Source organism: Anoplopoma fimbria, chromosome 18, assembly GCF_027596085.1.
Source record: "Anoplopoma fimbria isolate UVic2021 breed Golden Eagle Sablefish chromosome 18, Afim_UVic_2022, whole genome shotgun sequence".
NCBI classification, from domain to species: domain Eukaryota; kingdom Metazoa; phylum Chordata; class Actinopteri; order Perciformes; family Anoplopomatidae; genus Anoplopoma; species Anoplopoma fimbria.
Window position 1 is genome coordinate 15422453 of NC_072466.1, and position 19794 is coordinate 15442246.

General features: G+C 40.1%; 3 protein-coding genes across 4 annotated transcripts in view; 2 read left to right on the top strand and 1 right to left on the bottom strand.

The window, feature by feature from the left end:
- The window catches only part of map3k5 (mitogen-activated protein kinase kinase kinase 5), a 66633-nt gene extending 61709 nt beyond the window's left edge, over positions 1-4924 (top strand). For both annotated transcript variants that reach the window (XM_054618467.1, XM_054618468.1), the window contains exons 26-30: positions 302-539; positions 680-792; positions 1710-1831; positions 2193-2269; positions 3117-4924. In XM_054618467.1, the coding sequence (XP_054474442.1) occupies positions 302-539; positions 680-792; positions 1710-1831; positions 2193-2269; positions 3117-3177 (611 nt within the window). In that variant the 3' untranslated portion in view covers positions 3178-4924. The remainder of the gene's footprint in view (positions 1-301; positions 540-679; positions 793-1709; positions 1832-2192; positions 2270-3116) is intronic.
- Positions 4925-5593: 669 nt separating this feature from the next.
- lrp11 (low density lipoprotein receptor-related protein 11) lies at positions 5594-12132 on the top strand. The gene is made up of 9 exons (XM_054618690.1): positions 5594-6392; positions 7674-7831; positions 8671-8812; positions 9318-9443; positions 9591-9794; positions 10712-10879; positions 10986-11042; positions 11131-11223; positions 11313-12132. Exons 1-9 carry the CDS (start codon positions 5822-5824, stop codon positions 11465-11467), a joined length of 1674 nt encoding a protein of 557 aa, XP_054474665.1. The 5' UTR covers positions 5594-5821; the 3' UTR covers positions 11468-12132.
- Positions 12133-12186: 54 nt separating this feature from the next.
- pcmt (protein-L-isoaspartate (D-aspartate) O-methyltransferase) lies at positions 12187-18862 on the bottom strand. The gene is made up of 8 exons (XM_054618691.1): positions 18518-18862; positions 16348-16452; positions 16211-16242; positions 16013-16117; positions 15720-15840; positions 14482-14567; positions 14155-14324; positions 12187-13601 (listed from the first exon to the last, which is right to left on the bottom strand). The coding sequence occupies exons 1-8, from the start codon at positions 18696-18698 to the stop codon at positions 13589-13591; spliced, it is 813 nt and encodes a 270-aa protein (XP_054474666.1). The 5' UTR covers positions 18699-18862; the 3' UTR covers positions 12187-13588.
- Positions 18863-19794: the final 932 nt, after the last annotated feature.

Below are 19794 nucleotides of genomic sequence, written 5' to 3' on the forward strand. Positions count from 1 at the left end.
ATTTACAAAGATATTAAACAGAGAGAAGCAGCAAATCCTCACATTTGAGAACCTAACACCAGTGAATGATTGTAACTATAACTTTAGAGGTAATCTAAACAATTAGTGAATTATATAAATGTATTGATTTTTCTGTTGATTGAGGAGTTAATCAACTTTAAGAATTTCAGTTCTAACACTACTATTACATCATTATTATACATACCTGTCTGTCTGAGAATCAGTGACACTTTCAGTTTCTATAACATGATACATAATCATCCAGTAACTCATTAAAGCGATGTCTTGTGTCTGTGTTCAGAGCTGCGGCCTCACTTCAGCCTGGCCTCGGAAAGCGACCCCGCCGACCAGGACGACGTTGACGACGAGCCGGACAGAAGCTCCACCCAACAGAGCCGGGCGCCTCCCGTCGCCACTCACGACGACACCGTGGCCACCTCGGGAGTCAGCACGCTCAGCTCCACCGTCTCACACGAGTCCCATAATGCACAGCGCTCTGTGAGCATGGAGCTGGGCCGGATGAAGCTGGAGACCAACAGGTAGTCAAGAACATCTATTGTGATTAGATGTGTTTATCGACCGGAGAGCTTTGTGTTTTGTTAGCTTTCATGTATTTTATTACTAATTTCATTTGTCTAAATTATGTTGTAATTCTTCCCTCCGACTTGTTTGACTCCAGGCTGATGGAGCAGCTGCTGGAGAAGGAGAGAGAGTATCAGGCCATCCTGCAACAAGTGCTGGAGGAGAGAGTGCAGGAGATCAGACTACTGAGGCTGCGATCTGAGCCCGCAGGTCTGCACTTCAATCTGATTTACCTTTTCACACTGACTGTTTGCAACACTAGCACAACTTCGGCTTCTACTACCAGTCTACCTTTACATTTTACAACCAGCTGTGGCTCATTGAGGCGACTCCTCTGTCTATCATCAGCTGATCTGTAGTAAATACATCATCATCCAATATTCTGAGGTTGCTTACACCTCACTTAATCGTTTATACAAGTCGTGACATGACCAACGCTTATGAACAGAGCTTTCTCATCACCTACTGGAGGTGCAAATTGTGTGACTCCCAGAATGAAAACATCAATTACACATGATGTGCATCCTGCCACCAATGTGATGATATTGCTTCATCCTGAAACAATTATGTTTAAACTTTTTTAGATGGACAAATTACTTGCACTACATGTGTTGCAAGTTGTGCTTATAATGTATGTCGGGGCAGAAAACATTTTCATTTTGAGCAATAAATATAACTGGAAATGAAATAGCTATAGTTGATAACTAAGACTGAAGGTCAAGTGCAGTCTGACATGTATTGATGCAATATATTTTACTGCAATATCTTGCTGCACATCTGACAGCAATATGTACAAATATAAGTTTTGAGGAACCAAATTCAGCTCTCTGGATATATTTGTAGAAATCACCTGCAAAGTGTTATTGACTACTGTTTAATGCATTGCACAGCTAGAAGATAAGCTTTATGGGGTCAAAGAATGAGATATAGGTTAGTTACAGTACAAATGAACAATAATAACATACCTGGTGCTGGTATATTATGTGTTGCTGTATAAGGTGGCTTTGAAGTTGAAGCTTAAAAAATAATTTGGGTATTTTGAAGCTGCAGAACACTGTTGTTTTCCTATGCAAATCTTGTATGAACGGGTGTGTCTAAATGAGACTGTTCCCTATATTCTCTGTCAGACGTCCCCTCATCGTCAGATGTCCCCGAGGGACAGAGGAGTCCGCCTGCAGAGAGACGTGAGGACTCAGAGATGACCAGCTGGCTCAGGCTTTACGGCGCTGACCAGGACTCCATAGACAGAGTGGGTCTCTGCTTTTACTCTGGAGGGGAACCTTACCTGTTGGTTAACTTCACACAGGGACAGCACCAAACTATACAGAACAATCTTTATGATACTAGACCTGGTGTTTGTCTTCTGTGATTTCTGTATTCCCATGATGAAGAGGAAGTTAAAAAAAAAAAGCCCTCTTTAAAACAATGTTATTGGGTGGTTAAACAGATTAAACAATGACATAAAATATGGTGTAAAGCATTGTACAGTTACATAGAACACAGGGTAACCTAAGAGCTACATCTTCTTGAATGTCACATAACTGTTTAGTTTAAGTACAGAAGCATTGTTTGTACACTGCACCCTCATTTCATGCATTTTCTTTCTCCAGATACTTAACGAGGAGTACACGTTGAACAACATCCTCCACGATGTAACAAGAGACGATCTGAAGAGTTTAAGACTGAGGTAGTAAATCTTTTTTTCTGTTTGTTCACAGTTTCACTTCTGTATTCACTAAAATACATACTGAAAGTCATATCTGAAAAGCACTGCAGTTCTGTTAATACCAGAAACAGACGTGAGGCCGAGACAACTCTTTGTTGCATAATGGAGTTTGTATTGATGTATTTTCCTGGTTCTAACTTCAGGTTTGATCCGGAACTCAGCACTGTAGTGACTCATAATTGCAGCTTCATTTCTCAGAAATCATATAAGGTGTCGATAGTTTATAAAACTGGAGTTTCCTCGGTCAGGTCTTAGCAAATAGTGTAAAGCCTACAAGTTCATCACATCTGTAAACATGTTTATTAGCTTGCTACTGCCACTACTACGGTTTTCATCTACTTCTTATATTTCTCTCATTTGTAGCTGCATATCGGCACCTAGTATATCATATTCAAATAAGAGTGAAACATTTAAAAAAAAAAAAAAAAAATGATATAGCATCACTGTATGTTTAGGATTTGTAAATGTTGGCATGTGGCGCCCCCCAGTGGTAGTATGAAAAAGGACAACATTTTTGTATCTTCATTTGATTTTGATAACTCTTAAAAAGCAATGGATGTAGTTTCCTCAAAAAAGGACTAAGAAGGTACTTTAAAGTCTTGTATTTGTCCTCTTGCCTGCTGTAGGCAAGTAATGTTTTCTTCTAATATGTTTTTATATCCGGTTGTTATATAATGGGTAATTATAGACAGCAAAAATATTGAAAAGCTGAGATATAGGACATACAGTATAATTTCTGTTGGTTTCATATAAGTAGTGGCATACTGCACATTGTATGTTGTAACCTCTTTTCTCTGTGTCCTCTCAGAGGCGGGATCCTGTGTAAACTATGGAAGGCCATCACAGACTACAGGCAGAAGCCAACCTGAGGCCTTAAGTGGCGACAACCACTCAGAAAAGCCCGGACCTTTGTCCCAACAACTCAGTATTCTCCTCTTTACCTCAGTATTTATAAGAGCAAGACTTTTAGGAGAAGAACCTGTGTTTGCCGTGTGCACAGAGCAGCTTTCCAATCACAAGAGACACTCTTTGACTGGTCTTGGCAGAGTATTTTGATAATTCTGTGGGGGGAAAAAAAGGGTCCCTTTTAAAAACAACAATTACTGAGAAGTGCCACTAGTTTTGCTATGCCTGATGAACATTACACAGCTTTTTGTTACAGGTGCGTTAGAAATTACAATTGGTGAGAAAATCTATTGTAAAAATATTGAAAACTGTCTAAACATTTTTTCTCCTGTCTTTACAAGATGTAATGTTTACAAATCTGGAGACTGACCGTTTTCTAATACAAGCCTGAGATACAAAATACTACATTCAAAATCATCTGATCCAATTTTTTTTATCATAGGCGTTTTATCACTACTTTATTTAAATGTGTTTTTAATTTAATTGCTATGGTAATCTGAAGGACATCCATGCATGCCCTGTTTTTGTTTTTAATTTTTTTATCCATACTGAGACTTATTTAATTAGTTTTTCTCACATTTCCTTTTATAATACGAATCTACATTTTTATTTTTCATAAACGTGTAAATATTGTGTTATAGAATTATATGTGAACATTTATGTACTTTAAAAACGCATTGTTAAACATAGTTAAATCTACATGAGGGTTCGACCGCGTCTATAATGAACACGTTAAAAATGAATTGTATAGTATTGTATTTTCTAGTGTCAAAAAATCATAGGATATATAATATTCAGTAAGTAATTTATATTACATCAAATCATTTGCTCTGTTTTCTTTTTTTGTACACTGACAAAATTGTGCTTATCTTGCTTGTGTAGATATGATCATCAATCAGATGTATGTTAATATGGAAAAAAAATATATGTAAGAGTCATGACCTTTTTTATTTTTAAAACATGATGTCAGAAATGGGGAACATAATCATGAGCAGTGTGTCCGTTTTGTTTCATAACTAAAATTATTCACAATTTTAGTGTCATATTAAAAAAACATATTGAAACTGTGAAAGAAATGTGTTAGAAAATATTCAGTTTTTTTGTATAAGAATAGGCTGTTAAATGCAAAGGTTTCTCTTTACCTATGAAGAAACAGCTCTATAAAACATAATATTGACAATTGTTGTATGTTTATACGGTTTTCCATAGGCATTTAAAGGTACATTTCCATTTTAAAACCATATATTTGCATAATGTTTTGTTTCTTTTTTCAAAAGAAAATAAAAAGTGACAGTACCTTAAGTAAATGCAAAACTATGCTATACACAAATACAGTATGAGGCAAAAGTAACACACAATAAACTGACCAACAAAGATGTGTAGCCGCAAAATACAGGTAACAATGTCAGAGTTTTTGTGAAAATTGCTTTTATTGCATATTTTACCATTTCATAACAAATATTGAAGCTTTTACAGTTTCACTTTAGTAATCTCATCGACAATTCAATGTGCTTTGCAGTGTGATTCAACTGTTCAAATCAAGTTCTAATATAGATACAAGCAGATAATAGCCTCTAAATATTACAATAAAAAAAACACTGAACACAAACTATTGAAATGCTGGAGTAATGAAAATGTGCAAATGTCTCCCTGTTGTGTTTTTGCTATTCAAGTTAAAGTATTGTTGAGTGGAAAACAAGAGAGACTTCTACACCGGATTCATCTTAAAACAAATGTGACATTTATTGTAGGATAACAGGAGTATATCGCCCAGCAGTTCTACGTGCACGGGCCTAGCAGTACTGAGAGGTTCAGCAACTAAAAGGCTCTTATACAGAGTGCCATCATGTTATACAGGTTTTATGAGTTGAATATGATAGGTCCAAAAAAGAGAGAGGCGGCTCTTGGTTTAGACTTTTAGACTTTCTGAGGGCCTCATCAGTTGGTCGTAAAAAGGGCCTGTTATCTGGTTTCTCTGCAGTAAAAGCACATTCCTTCTTTAAGTGTCTCTGTTCTTTTCCATCGTACGATCAGGCACTAGAATGTGCTAGAACTAGTATTTGACCTTCTAAGAGAACTCATAATCATCATCAAGTGATAGTGTGATGTGAAAGCATAAACAAAATATACTGTGTTTGAGATTTGTATGTGTGCATTTATACATATGAATGTAATATTTACATGACAGTATTGTCTGCCCATTTCTAAAAGCAAACACCTGTAGAAAGTAAAGAAGGGGGGAGGGGGGGGGGGGGGGTAAACAGAGCTGCAGGTGTGTCCTCTCGCCATATATATCCATCTGTGTGACGTCAGTGGTTTCTGCTGAGCAGCCAAACTGTCTCGCGGCCGTCTTCCCCCTCACCATGACAACGACAGATTTCTAGCATCGTCAGAGGGCGAGCGGCTGCCTCGTTAAAGCTTTAGAGACGAACACTGCCTAAAGCACCGTGTTTTACATGGTTACGGGAATATACCTCACGTAGGAAGGCCTTTGTCTCGTGTGTGTGTGTGTGTGTGTGTGTGTGTGTGTGTGTGTGTGTGTGTGTGAATGCGTCGGAGACCAGCCGGAGGCAGAGGAGGGAGACGCCGTCTAGCTGCGTGAACAACATGGCTCTCGTGCAGCATCCCTCCCGCCTGCTGCTGCTGCTCGCTGGTCTCGTGCTGCTGAACGCGGTTCACCGTGCCGGAGCACGAGCTCTGCCCATATCGGACCTGAAAACCAAAATGACGGGCGTGGAGGAGCTCCTGGATGAATTCCGCAAGCAGCTGCAGCAGGACCAGACGTACAGGGCGGGCGAGGGGCTGGACTCGTGCGTGGGCGACTTCAACGCCGTCGGGGAGCGCATCATCCGGGCCAAGGCCTCCATCGAGCAGGGGGCCACCTTCCTGCTGGCCCCGGGCCGGGTGTACACCTGGAAGGACTGCCTGCACGCCTGCTGCTCGCAGCCTCACTGCACCGTGGCGGTGGTCCAGCAGGACCTGCGGCAGCCCGGGGACAGCCTCAGCTGCTACCTGTTCAACTGCACCTACAGGAGCAGAGACGTCTGCAGCTTCGCCCCGCAGCAGGGCTTCACCACCTACAGCCGGACCCCCAACACCACGCAGGGGCAGCTCCCCGGGCCGGCCGGCGGGTCGGCCAGGGGGCCCGGGGAAGGACGTCCGGAGGAGGATGCACAAGGTGGGAGATGACAACAACCTGGATATGATATATATATATATACTATATATCTATATACAGTATTGGTTCATATGATTGATGATGGTGTTGACATTGTTGTGCATGCATGGGGAGCCTGTTTATCTTTGTGTTGGTGATACATTACATTACATTACAGTCTTACAATCAGTAGTATATTACATATCAATACAATCCTGCAGTGTAAAATGTGCTGCATGCTTCACTAAAGCTTACTGGCAAACTGGATAGTTAATAAGTCAGTGTTAGTTATGGACAATAAATGAATATGCTTGGCCTTACAGGTGACATATTTACCATTAAATAATGATTGTCTTTAACGCTTCATCTTTGTTTAACTAAAACACAGCTGATCAAATTAAAATAGAACTGAGGAAGGAGCTGAATATATATATATATATAGAAACATGACTTCTTATGTAGTATCACATTACGTGATGATTTGTAATGTGGTACTTTGTTTTTTAGGAATGGTGTTATGTATCGTAGGATCAGCACAGGATGTGAGATAGGCGATATTGGAAACGGCTTATGGATTTTTTTACTCCTATATATCTATAGGACAGAAATGAGCCCTCCAAAGTAATTTGTGCTTTCTTTTCTTTAAGGGTTGGACAAAGTTTTGTATATCTAACTGTATCGTGCTAAAGAAAACTCTACTGCACTGTCAGTTTATTCTCTCTAGTGAGATAACCACATTGGATAGACCAGTCACTAGCACCTGCTGCTAATCTTCATGAAGCAGGTAGGCTGGGTTAATGATTTGCAAAATGATACCAGGACACTTTGACCAGCAGCAGGTGTTTTTTATGGCAATAGCTATCGTTATTTATTTACTAGTGAACACCATAAACGCAAGACAAGTCGACTTGAATTACAGAAGTAAAGAAATAATAAGTGGGCTACTGAGCTGAAACGATTCGTCAGCTGGTGGATTATCCTTTAAGTAAAGCAAAAATACCAAATAATATCTTGTTTAAATGAGGATTTAGTGCACATCTAAATTTTATAATTCTTTGAATTGATTGTCAGACAAAACAAGTCACTTCTAACTTTTAGGAAATTTTCACTTGCATGAATAAGTACAGTCTTATATTCAAATGCACCCCCGAATAATAGTGAAGATATCTCTATTTTTAATCATCTTACTGAAATACAGTGATACAAGCATTTTTTATATCCAGTGGCAAAATTGAAATAAAATAGCTGTGTAGTACACATCCTCTATATTATCATGGTTTATCCATCTGTGTGTTTTTGCAGATGTGGATGAGCCTCCTCGCAGTGATGCTGGACAGGATGTGGTGATCCAGCTGCCCACAGACTGGGCCGTCCTGGATGGACGGGACAGCGTGGACGACCATGGGATCACCAACTATGAATGGACGCTCGTCAAGGGGGACACAGCCATCAATATGAAGGTCAGTGCACAGCAATCGTCAATACATCTTGTAATGATTTGTTTGTATGCAGTTTAATTCGGCGCTCCATTTGAGAATGAAAGCCTGAAAAGAAAGAGGAGGAAACAAAGAGGGAATTCATCAAATATACAGGCATCGCTCTATTGTTGTCTCTTCTCTCAGGGATCAGATGAGTCTAACATTTTAATTTGCAGTATGAATGGTCACTAATGGCTCTCACAGACACCAGTGTCAAATTGCTTGTTTGAATAAAGTCAACAGGGCGGCTTGTGGCCGTGCTGTATCAACAGAGATAAGAGTTTATTACGTTCCAACCTGCTCCAAGGACAGCAGCAATGTTGGAGCCCGCCCGCTGTTCACAGCCTTAGAGGCCACATGTGGAGTAAGCATTAGGAAAATATAAACCTTCAGATGATATCAATTTGTCCGCTGTAGTTTTTAATCTATCCCTTTAGCACGATGTATAAGGTCATTTTCGGCAATGATGTAAATCAATAATCAGGACTGTTTTGCAGGAATATTGTATTTTCATATGATTTTTCAGAAAACGTGATGAAGTACTCTGATTTTCGGCTATTTATTTTGGACCTCAATTGTATTTAAAAAACATTTGATTGAGAATCACAAACAAAAAACATTTTTATATTGTCTTGGTAAAGGATAAATCTAGCCCCCCCCAAAAAATGTTATCTAAATAAAAAAAATAGATTTTCTCAAACAAATAATGTTTTAAAAACTGTAACCTGCACTACAAAACTTTAGCGGCCTCATAAACTCTGAGAAAAATCTCAATCTGTGCACATGTGACTAATTTATATCTGATCATTTTTGTGTTGAAGGCGACTCATCCAGGGCTGCTGAAGATCAGCGGTCTCCAGGAGGGAGTCTACTCCTTCCAGATGACTGTCACTGACACATCGGGCCAGAAAAGCTCTGACAACGTCTCTGTTACTGTGCTGGCACCAAAACACCAAGCAGAAGGTGAAGTGTTCAATAAAACATTTATCTTTGTTGATAACTTTTCAAGGTTATAGTTATTTCTCAAGAAATATGACATTACAGTCATTTAGCTTTTATCCAAAGCGACTTACAATCAGTAGTATATTACATATCATGTAATATACAGGTCTCTGTTCAAACTGATGACAGGGCTACCATGCAAGGTGCCACCATCAGACTCTAACTAACATTCACGCAACATCCAGTCCACACCGATGGCAAGCCTTCGGGAGCAACTTGGGGTTAAGCGTCTTGCCCAAGGACACATTGACTGCCGAGGCTGGGTATCGAACCACCGATCCTCTGATTGGAGAACTACCTTGCTCTCCACTACGCCACAGCCGCCCATGGCTCAACCAGTTTAAATGGCAGCACTAATAATGCTACAACATTGAAGAATATTTGTACTTTCACCATTAATAAAAGCTTGGTTTAAGGGGTCCCAGTGCAACACTGTTACAAGATGTATAACTCTTTGTGCCCACAGTTTGTACAGGTCTCTGTTCAAAGTACCAGTTCAAGTGTGATGACGGTTGCTGTATTGACATCACCTACGCCTGTGATGGGAAGCAACAATGTCCAGACCGCTCTGATGAAATCTTCTGCCCAATCTGTAAGAAACCCTTGTTGTTTTGTAATGGTGACCATCTTTTGTGATCTCTTGTATTATCACGATCAATTAAAGGAGCGTGAAAACAAAGAAAAATGAAAAGCATATAAACCCCCCCTTCATGAATTAGTTTTTCTGTGATTTCTTTAGTTGACAGCAACAGGAAGTCAGTGACCCACCCGGCGGATCTGTCAACCCTTCATCGACCCGTAGACCAGCCAGAGGAGGCAGAGGATGGCTCCATGCTCCAGACTGGGCCCAGAAAGACCTTTGAGAACATCATACCAGCTCAGGACAGGAGCAAGGCCGCTCTTCCACAAAGTCCAGGTCAACAGGAGGCTTCAGCCAGTCAAGGTTAGTTAGTGTTCATGTTGGATGCAGTTTATTCACACATATAATAACTGCACCAATACACCTTAAAATGTGTGTGGTACAAAACAGAGGGCTAGTTCCAAATACATGGTTGGCTGGTAATCTAAAAGCATTTATTTTATACAGTTTGTTTTGGGAAAATGTTTGTTTCACAATATTATCCTCCATCGCTGTGTTGTTAGTGCGGTACCCCTTTGTAAAGAGGCGGAGAGAGTTTTTAGTGCGTGTCTGGACATAGAAGCAGATGGAGGCCCTGTAGGCAGCCATTGAGTCATAGCACTGAGCTCAAAAGGCTGGCAAAGCCACAGGGCCACTCAGCATTCCCTGGGAACGCAGCTCTCTGCCTGCGTCTTCTCTGAGGGCTGGAACAAAGCCCCTCTGTCCCCTCTGCCATCTGATCCCTGATCAGGCTGAGAGCGACCAAATGGGCTTCTCCTCCAACGGTATTTTACGGCAGGTCTTACATTCTCAGGAGTCTCTTCTTCATTTCATGTCTAGCTGAGATGATACCTCATTGTTTAGGAGAAAGAAAAATGGCATCCTAATTACTTTGACCTTTGCTCTTGGTTGGTTGTGCGTATTGTTGTTGATGGGAATACATTGACTCTCCTCAGGCTGCAACTTCCCTGTTCCCTGCGTATGATCGATAAAGTTTATCTTATCTTAACTTAGATCTGCATTCATTGACTGCCCATTTAGAGGCAACAAGCTGTTAGCAACTCCCCTTCTTTCATGTGGAATATTGAAGTTTATTACATATCAAAAAACACTGACTGGTGCATTTGTTGACAAAGTAATTTCCAGAAGAAATTTGCCACACTTGTGCCCTCCATGTGAAGAAAAAATAGTCAAAAGTTGATAAGAAGTGGATTGTGCCTCAATCTCTCTCTCTGTTGTAGATCCATGTGCCGCGGCTCCAGTTGTCGGACCCTGTAAAGGCACCTTCCCACGCTGGTACTATGACCAAAAGGCAGGAGAATGCAAACACTTCCTGTATGGAGGTTGCCAGGGCAACCATAACAACTTCCTCCAGGAATCTGACTGTGTCAGTGAATGTATACAAAAAAGTGAGAATCTGCTTCTTGTCATTTTTTTTTAATTTTTATATATATATAATTTTATAATTGCAAAGACGTAAAAAAAAAATGTTGTATTCATGGAAACATCTCTTAGGTCCAGCTTTCAAACCAGCAACTGTGGCTCCTCCAATCACCAAACAGACTGAGATAGGTAAAGCCACAGTGCATTTCAAAAAAACTTTATTGACATACCAGTAAGTGTTTCCAAATCTAAATTGTTTATGCACCTTTCTTGGAAGCTGCCCCAAAAGTATCCCAGAGCCAGGCAGAGAGAAACGCCCCTGTCTCCAAACCATTTCCAGTGATAGGAGGGCATCCAGTACCAGAATCAGGTATAGTTTTGGTTTGTATGTACCCCTTGTTCTTTTTAAAGTGTCCTGTTCTTCCTAATTTTCTATATGCCCTCCGTTTCCTCCTGAAGGTGCAATCCTTCCTCTGGCTCTCGGCCTCATCATCACTGCTCTTCTGCTGCTCATGATTGGCTGTCGTCTCAAAATTGTTGGACACAAGCTGAAGAAAGCACGACCCCTCACCACAGAGGAGTCCGATTACCTCATCAACGGCATGTACCTGTAGCCAATCAGCCGTGGGTAGAGATCTGAGAAAGAGAAACGTGTGTTGGTCGTTGCCGGAGCCTGAGCCACAGCCAGAGCCGGAACTTTCTTGAATTTGCACGCTGTGTTTCCTGCAGCCCAGTGTCTGTAATTTGTCCTCATGTCAGGTTGGAAACAGCCCAACTCTTTCCTGTCATGAACGTCGCCACACTGAACCCCTCTGACTGGTAGATCCACTGCTGATAGATGCTGCCTATAAAGCCATTGACACACATTTAGATGCTTGTTAATTCGTATTTCTGCTGTGTGATTTTGAATCCACAATGGATGAATCGACATTTGATACTGAGATACTTCTGTCTGCTTACCCCAATTACTTCTGGGATACATACAGTACAAGAGACTATTTTGTGCCCTTTATTAAAATTCCCTAAAACGCAGGTTACCTTGATATCAAACCTTATTAATTGCACGACTAGTGCTGCACAAAAATATGCTGTATTTTTGCCAGTGGGGGGCACTAATGTGGCATGCATGTGCTGCACATTTTACTTAACTTAACTCGTCTGAAGGGCGGAAACGTAACACACTGGAGTGCCTGTTAGTGCACTTTTCTGACTGAATAGGAATCAGCAACAAATTATTATTTTAAGTTTCTAAGAATAATATTAAGCCATAGTAAATTATATTGGTTAAATTCTATCTGTCTAAATTTCGTTGCATCTTTTTTTGTTATTAACCAAACTTGTGTGGTGTACCTACTATAATTGTGTACATGTATTCCCTCAAAGTGCTGTCTTTCATGTGAGATATTAAAGTGTATTATATATCAAAAAACACTGGTGGGATCTGTTACTAAGTCATTTACAAAATCCAATACTTTATCTGAAGACATATTTTATTTTTCATTCAAAGACTAGACTTATACTCCTGTAATAATGGTGCACTAAGGCTGTCATTAAGGGTTTACAACATTTTTATTTAAAAATAATATAAGATAAGTAGAGCCTCCATTATCCTTGATAAATAAAGGTTAAAAAATAAATAAGATACAAAAACTAATTTTGGTGGCTTGTCATAAATATCTTAGGGTTGGAGTTGTGCCTAAATAATAGGAACTCCTGACCTACTTGTTCCAGCCCTGCGTGCAAGACTTTATAATTAAACATATATCAAACACTAGGTGACAGCCTGCACACAAAAGATTCACCAACAAAAAGGCAGACAAAAACATATGCATCTCTTTATTTTCATGTGCCATTCCAGAAACGGTGACAGCCAAATATCATCCATCACCACAAATAAAATGTGATTTTATTTATTTTTTTGATTTCAAGAAAAACAGACATTCATTTGCTTTATATTGTTGAAGTTTATTTTGGCAAAGCAGTGACTATCCCATTTGAAACAGTCACCAGAAGAGCCTGCATAAATTGATGGTAAACCAGCGGCAGAAAGCGAAAACCCCACCAGGTGGAAAAGCACAGCCCTGAATGTGTGCACGTGCATCGTTGTTGTTAGTGCTCAGCTCTCTTTGGAGTGTGATCCAATGTGTTGCTTATTCTATGTGTTGGATGACGTGAGAGTGCTGTACATTAAACAGGACGTGTAGGTCAGCCATTGTGTTGCCTTTGTGTGTGTTCCTAATTCTGCTGGCAGGGGAAAAGCTCATATGTTAGCAGAGAAGTCTACAGTTAGATGATCCACACACACACATACACACACACACTCTGTAGTTAGGTGAATTAACTATAAGATTCAGACTTTCCTCGTCGTTGTCCAGCGTTACTCCTACATTCAGCTTTGATGCTGCTGAAATGTTGCATTTCAAATAGTGAAACCACAAAAAAATAAAAATCAAACCCTAAAATCCAGCAGTTAAAAAGAATACACAACCAAAAAAGATGCAGGCCTGAAAAGAAAAAACAAAAAGTCCTTTCCAATATTTCTGTGCTGAGCTTCAAGCAGTCCCTCTTCCCAGCCCTTCTGGGCTGTCAACAATGCAATACTCTAGTCCATCGTTAGGCTTAAACAAAAGGAGCATGTTTTGTTACGCTTTGAACAACATGTCATGGGCTGTTTGACCCCATCCAAGTTCTCTCCAGGTTCAAACTTAAAGGTGGATTATGGACCGTCTTCCTCTTCAAAGTTCATCCCTGTGACAAACAGAATTCAAACGTTAGGAGAAGGTGGAAAAGGAAGAACTGCCTGCAAGAAACAAGCATGCAAACACAAAGTCAAAGTTAGAATCACATGCAAAATGTTAAGATAACAGTAAAATGCATACAGTTATTGTTTTTTGTCTACATCTCACAGAGTAGAAGATCAAACAGAATAGTTGTGAAGTTTGGTTTTAATGTGTTATGAGCAACCAAACTGATAAAGTAGTCATGCTCTGGAAAAACCAAGCATGTGCCTTCACCCTGCTGCTATTTCCGTTTCTCTCATATTCGGGTACCAAAATGACTATGACTTAAAATGTCATTAGTCAGGCAGGTTTAAGTGAACAAATTTGGAAACGGTTAAAAAAAAAACTATGGAGGAAACGTGCAGCTAGTTGGTATGGTATGGAAGAAGCAAAAAATGTCAACAAGCAGCAAAATGCAGCCCCTCTGTGATCCGTTGCCTCCTCCAAGCCACACCATTTCACCTTTTGCCACTGTGAGAAGGAGAGAATGGGAGGAAGGGGGAGAAAGAAGTCACTTCCACCTGGACCACTGCTTGTCTTTGTCTGTTAAAGGCACATAGATCACTCCCATCAAGGGCTTCATTTTGGTGCTGCCGTCCTCCAACTTGTCGTACTGCTCCAGCATCTGGTTTCCTCCCGCCGGGCCGACGGGCAGAATCAGCCGGCCGCCGGGCTTCAACTGGTCCAGGAGCTGGGAGAGAAACAATGCAGTACATGCAGTGAGTCAACAGCATGAGGATACAGAGGACTGAACCAACATGCATTTAAAAAGACATTGCACCATTGTGAAACACAAAATGGTATTCATTTATTGTTTTCAAGTGGATCGTAAGTATTCAGAGACTCACAGCTTGGGGGACGTTGGGTGCTGCTGCGCCGACATGGATGGCATCATAAGGCGCTTCCTCAGTGTAGCCCATTCGCCCGTCTCCCACTGGAAAACACACACACACACAGTTTTATTTGTTATTTCTCTCTACTCTGTATACACAACATTGACGAAGTTACTCATTTAAGCATTGCTGTACTGACAACGTTTCTTTAAGGCTGTATCTGACGATGCTCTCCATTAGTCTTGAATCTAGTCATCATATTGCTGGTTAATTATTTATTGTAAGAAATGTCCCAAATACATAGGAAGTCCATTCACATTTTAGTTACAAGAGCCCAAAGATATAAAGCTGGATGATAATATTAAAAATACTTTCACCTAGTACGTTGAATCTGTACGAGTATGTGACAATATATTTTAGGATGGCATCTTGTTTCTTTCACAAAGTACATAAACACATCTGGAGATTTTTTTAAATCTACAATTGATGTCTTAAAATAGCTTTATCTGATATCAGCCAGAAACAACAACAAAGCAGCTCTTCTGTTGTTACTTTTAGACATCTACTTGTTTGTGGAGGTGCAATAAGCTGTAGTTTCAGCCCACACCTTTTCAGGCTACAGAAACTCGTTTTGTTTTCTTATGTTAGAGTTTTTATTTTTTTTATTGTTAGTTTATTGAAACTTTGTGTAATTAATAACAGATTAATACATTTAAGTAAATACATTATGTTCAGCAGCATCCAGCAAATGTTTGGTAGTTTTACACAAGTAATAATAATAATAAAAGAAAAATGTTTTTAGTTGACTGGCTAAATTGAGACACAAGACCACAAGGGAAAAATACTAAATTAAAGACCTAAAATCATACCATTTCCCACCCACACTAACAATCTGTCAAAACATGACTTAGCATTTTTTTTTTGATATAACAAAACAAAGAACGAGTATCGTTGACTGCCTATTTCTATTAATTGCGTAGTTGTATCAGAACTGCCACCCTCCTGCAGAGCAATTGAAAGCAGGTACTCACTGCTCAATTATTTAGCTCTGCATGACCACATCTACTGACCTACTGTATGTTTGGTTGCCCACTAAAAGAGAAGACAGCAAGGACTAAGAGGCATTTCACTGTGCTTGTAAACACTCCTTGTTTAAATAAGGTAAAGACAGCTGACATTTATACAACTCAGATTAGTTCAAGAAAAAGACAAAAACTCAATGCCTGTTACCTTTCATCAAAGAGATATCTTACCTAATAGCTTGATTCTGCCTGATGTTATCAAACTGGGGTCATCTTTCTGCACATTGGTTACAGAATCATCTACCAGCTCTTTGATGTGATCAATTCCTATAACTTTCCCTTTAGCTCCGACCTGTAGAACACAGAGGGAGCAATGGTGCTCAGCTCATACAACAGTATCACAACATTAAACATGTTTCATCTCATTTTATTTCGATTGGTAGACAAGCTAATTAATCAGCTTCAAATCAATCAGAATGCCACCAAAGATAAATTGTATGTGTTTACCGTCATGTGTGGCTCACCATTCGTGCAAAGCAAACGGACAGGATTCCACTGCCCGAGCCAACGTCCAAAGCTTTGGCTCCGTCATACAGCTGGTCATGTAGAAGCTCCAGGGCGTAGGCGTGCTGGGTGGAGGGAGGCATGCTTTACAAAAAAAACTGTTTACGGTTGTGATTCACAGGATGCAGAAACGACTGAGAGTGTTTTTGAAGCCTTACCATGTGTGGAGCACTGATGGTTGCTTGATAGCCTTTTGGTGAAAGAGAGATTTTGTTAGTTCCTCCCTCTGAGGTCAGACTGTATTGAAAGTCCAGACTGTGCTGCGCTGCATAAATGATTACGTGAGCAAACGTACCTATCGACTGTGGCGAGTCCATGTACGGATTACACCTAGAGAAATGGGCTCGGTCTGTGGCCAGCATGACTTCATAGACCTTGTCGGACTTAATAATTCCATTTTCTGGGGATGCAAAAGAGTTTGTGTCATTGTTTATTATGGAAATAAGAACAAGTACAAACACCAGATAGGAATATATTACATAATCTTCTAGCAGATGCATGCAGGCAAGGACAGAGAGAATTCAGGGATTTTAGGCATTACACAACCAATTACTACAATTAGTGGTACCTTTGGGGTGTGCGAAATGATAACATTTGCAGTGATGATTTGTGAACCATCATGGTTGCTATATATCCCTTTATAACTGTCTATTAGACCATTGTGGGCAACCTTCCAAATAAAAGAGCAGGACTGCTTTATGGCAACATTTTGTGTCACTGTCAGACATTCCTGTCTGGCTTTAAAACCTTTTTAACAATTTATCATTTCATTTTCCAGAAAATGTACAATATCCCAATATGTAAAGATATTGGGATGGAGGAAAGTCAAAAGTTCATAGACGTGCGGTGGAAGAAACTAAAAAGGCTTCCTAAAGAAGGGTTGCTGCAGGAACCCTCATAACCGGTTCCTGCAGCATCTAGTGCCAAAGGCAGGAAAATCCAACGACAGCCGGTGCTGCTCTCGTTACCGTCTCTGTTCACCAGTAGAGCTATGTGCTGCTTTAGGATACATTACAAGTAAACCATACAAGCTGCCTGATAGAAACCTTCTAGTGATTTCTGAAATTAAAATAACACATGCTGGTAGACTTCAAGCGGTTTTCTACCTATTCATGATCTTTATCAGAATTCAAAATGCAAGCCCCTTGGTGACGCAGACAAACGTGATGTCGTTTCTAAGCTTTAACACAAAGTATACATTTTATAGACACATTTAATTTTCCACTAACACATAAATAGGTGCTGAACTTTAAGACTTTTTCAAGCAGCAACGTTTAAAAACAAATGCAACTATTACTGATTTCAGTTAAAACCACTGGTCAGAAGGACACAAACTATTTTTTCAAAGTTGTGAATTAGCATGCATCCTGAGTGTGACCTGCTTAAATCCAGTTTATGCAAATGTAGTGTCCCGTGAAGTGTTCAATCAGGGGGAGCAGGAAATCTGAGTAATGACCACTTAAAGAGCAAATAAAATAGGAATTTTTTCTCTTGCTGCATTGCAGCTTTATGTCCTGACACAGCTGGTTTCAACTTCCTTATCATTTTCTTATTTTTTTATTTCACCATGCACGACAGCAACATATGGTCAATAATAAACTGACACATAAACTCATATCTGCAAAGAAATATAAAGGGAAGAAAAAAAATGAAGATTATGCTTTTGGTTTCGTTAAAAAGCAAATCGAGCATGACTGATCACAAAATCCGTTGCATTGCTCTGCGGACTGCACATAATATAAATAGCCCTGGCAGACACTGTATATTGAAACTGGACTTGCACACATTGGTCTGAAGATATCATTACATCGAATATAATTAAACTGTGCAAGTTATCATGTCTGATCAGAGCTTGATGTTGATATATTGGCAATCAATGAATGATTTCCACCCAATGGACCATCCCCTGCATGCAGCATGACACATGTGGCACTGATGGCATCGGTCACAGCGGACTTAGCACCATGCTGCCATGTTCAGTCACCTTCTAACACTAGAAACTAGCCTCACAGTTACAGCTGTCAGGGTCATTCGTGTACAGGGTTATGACAGAGATAGTAGCCATCAATGAATGTGGGCAGGGCACTTAGCAGCGCTGCTATCGCTAGCTACAACGTCCCAAATGACGCACATTGAGCTAGCAGGCTAAACGAGCCTCATTCAAAACTGAAGCTGCAACAATAATCTGTAACTGATGTGTTTTTATTGTTATTTTTAATTTGCTTTGCAGCGATGGGAGGCATGCATGGAGCAAACGTGGTTTTGGGAAAGGGGTGTGGAGAGAGAGAGAGGGAGAGAGAGAGAGGGAGGTAACGCTAGGTCAACAACATAGCTTAGCAGCCAGCTAGCTAGCGTCCCGCGCCTCCTGCGTTAAACGCCTCAAGCCTCAACACTAAAACACGTTTCTGGCGACCTGTCTGCAAAGCCTGCGGTGCTGCCGCCGTAAATAAAACATGAGGACTCACTGCGTAGGTTGTTGACTAGCTCTGCGTGGCTGGCTCCTCCAGATTTCCAGGCCATTATTAAACACACTTTGCGGAGTAAGTAGACAGCAGCTGTCAGTGCCGCGCCTGCGCCAACGGTTCTCCCGACGAAGGAGACAACCTCCAGAGCAGACGGGGGAGCGGCGGAGACGTCACTAGGCATCCGACAGCATTGGACTAACACCCAGCCTGATGCAGAACAGTGACATGTTTTTAATCAAGCAGTTAATATTTGATTTTAATATAAACCTCAGCTACGATAAAGCACAGGGGGAAAAAAGAGCCACATCGCTCACTCAGTGTAATGTCAGATTTGCCGCAGTAACATCTACGGTGGCCGACAGGTGGAGGTGGAGTGCGACCTTTATATATACGGCCTGTGGGTGCGACACTTGTTTAAGTTTTTTTATTTATTTATTTATTTTGAGCACAAGGGAAATATACAAAACAAGATTCATACAAAACAATTAGTATTTTTGTTGTTGATCTAATTTCAACATATATTTACAGTTACAGTCAAAAGTTTGGACACACCTTCTCATTCAATGTTTTCTTTCTTTCTTTATTTATTTTTTTCTACATTGTAGATTAATATTGAAGACATCCAAACTATGAAGGAACACATATGGAATTATGTGGTAAACAAACAAATGCTCAACAAACCAGAATATGTTTTATATTTTACATTCTTCAAAGTAGTTGAATGAGAAGGTGTGTCCAAACTTTTGACTGGTACTGTATATATATTTAAAGAGAAAGATAAATAAAAAAAGTCACAAAGGGGAGAAACAGACGAAGAGCACACAAAGCAACCCAAATATAGTTGTATACTCACTTTATCCTTTCTATTTATAGTTACCATATATTTCAGCGATTTAAGTAGTTGGCAAAAGTATATATGAACACAATTCAATTCAGTTTATTTTGTATAGCCCAGAATCACAAATTACAAATTTGCCTCAGAGGGCTTTACAATCTGTGCACATGACATCCTCTGTCCTTAGACCCTCACATCAACACAGGAAAAACTCCCCTAAAAAAAACCTTTAACAGGGAGAAAAAAGGAAGAAACCTATGGGAGAACGACAGAGGAGGGATCCTTCTCCCAGGATGGACAGAATGCAATAGATGTCATGTGTACAGAATGAACAGCATAACAGAGATACAACACATTCAATGTATATGACATAAATGACTCATATAATAAGAGTAGTAAGCAGAGTAACTAAGGAAAAAAAAATTAAGACTACTTATAATAA

What these genes read in the sequence shown, in the direction of transcription:
- lrp11 (XM_054618690.1), top strand. Translation starts at nt 5,822, where the DNA reads ATGGCTCTCGTGCAGCATCCCTCCCGCCTGCTGCTGCTGCTCGCTGGT. An exon ending in TGAAATCTTCTGCCCAATCT is followed by an intron (nt 9,444 to 9,590) that starts GTAAGAAACCCT and finishes TGATTTCTTTAG; the next exon opens with TTGACAGCAACAGGAAGTCA. An exon ending in CACCAAACAGACTGAGATAG is followed by an intron (nt 11,043 to 11,130) that starts GTAAAGCCACAG and finishes CTTTCTTGGAAG; the next exon opens with CTGCCCCAAAAGTATCCCAG.
- pcmt (XM_054618691.1), bottom strand. Translation starts at nt 18,698, where the DNA reads ATGCCTAGTGACGTCTCCGCCGCTCCCCCGTCTGCTCTGGAGGTTGTC. An exon ending in GCTAGTCAACAACCTACGCA is followed by an intron (nt 16,453 to 18,517) that starts GTGAGTCCTCAT and finishes TTGCATCCCCAG; the next exon opens with AAAATGGAATTATTAAGTCC. An exon ending in CACCCAACGTCCCCCAAGCT is followed by an intron (nt 14,325 to 14,481) that starts GTGAGTCTCTGA and finishes TTTCTCTCCCAG; the next exon opens with CTCCTGGACCAGTTGAAGCC.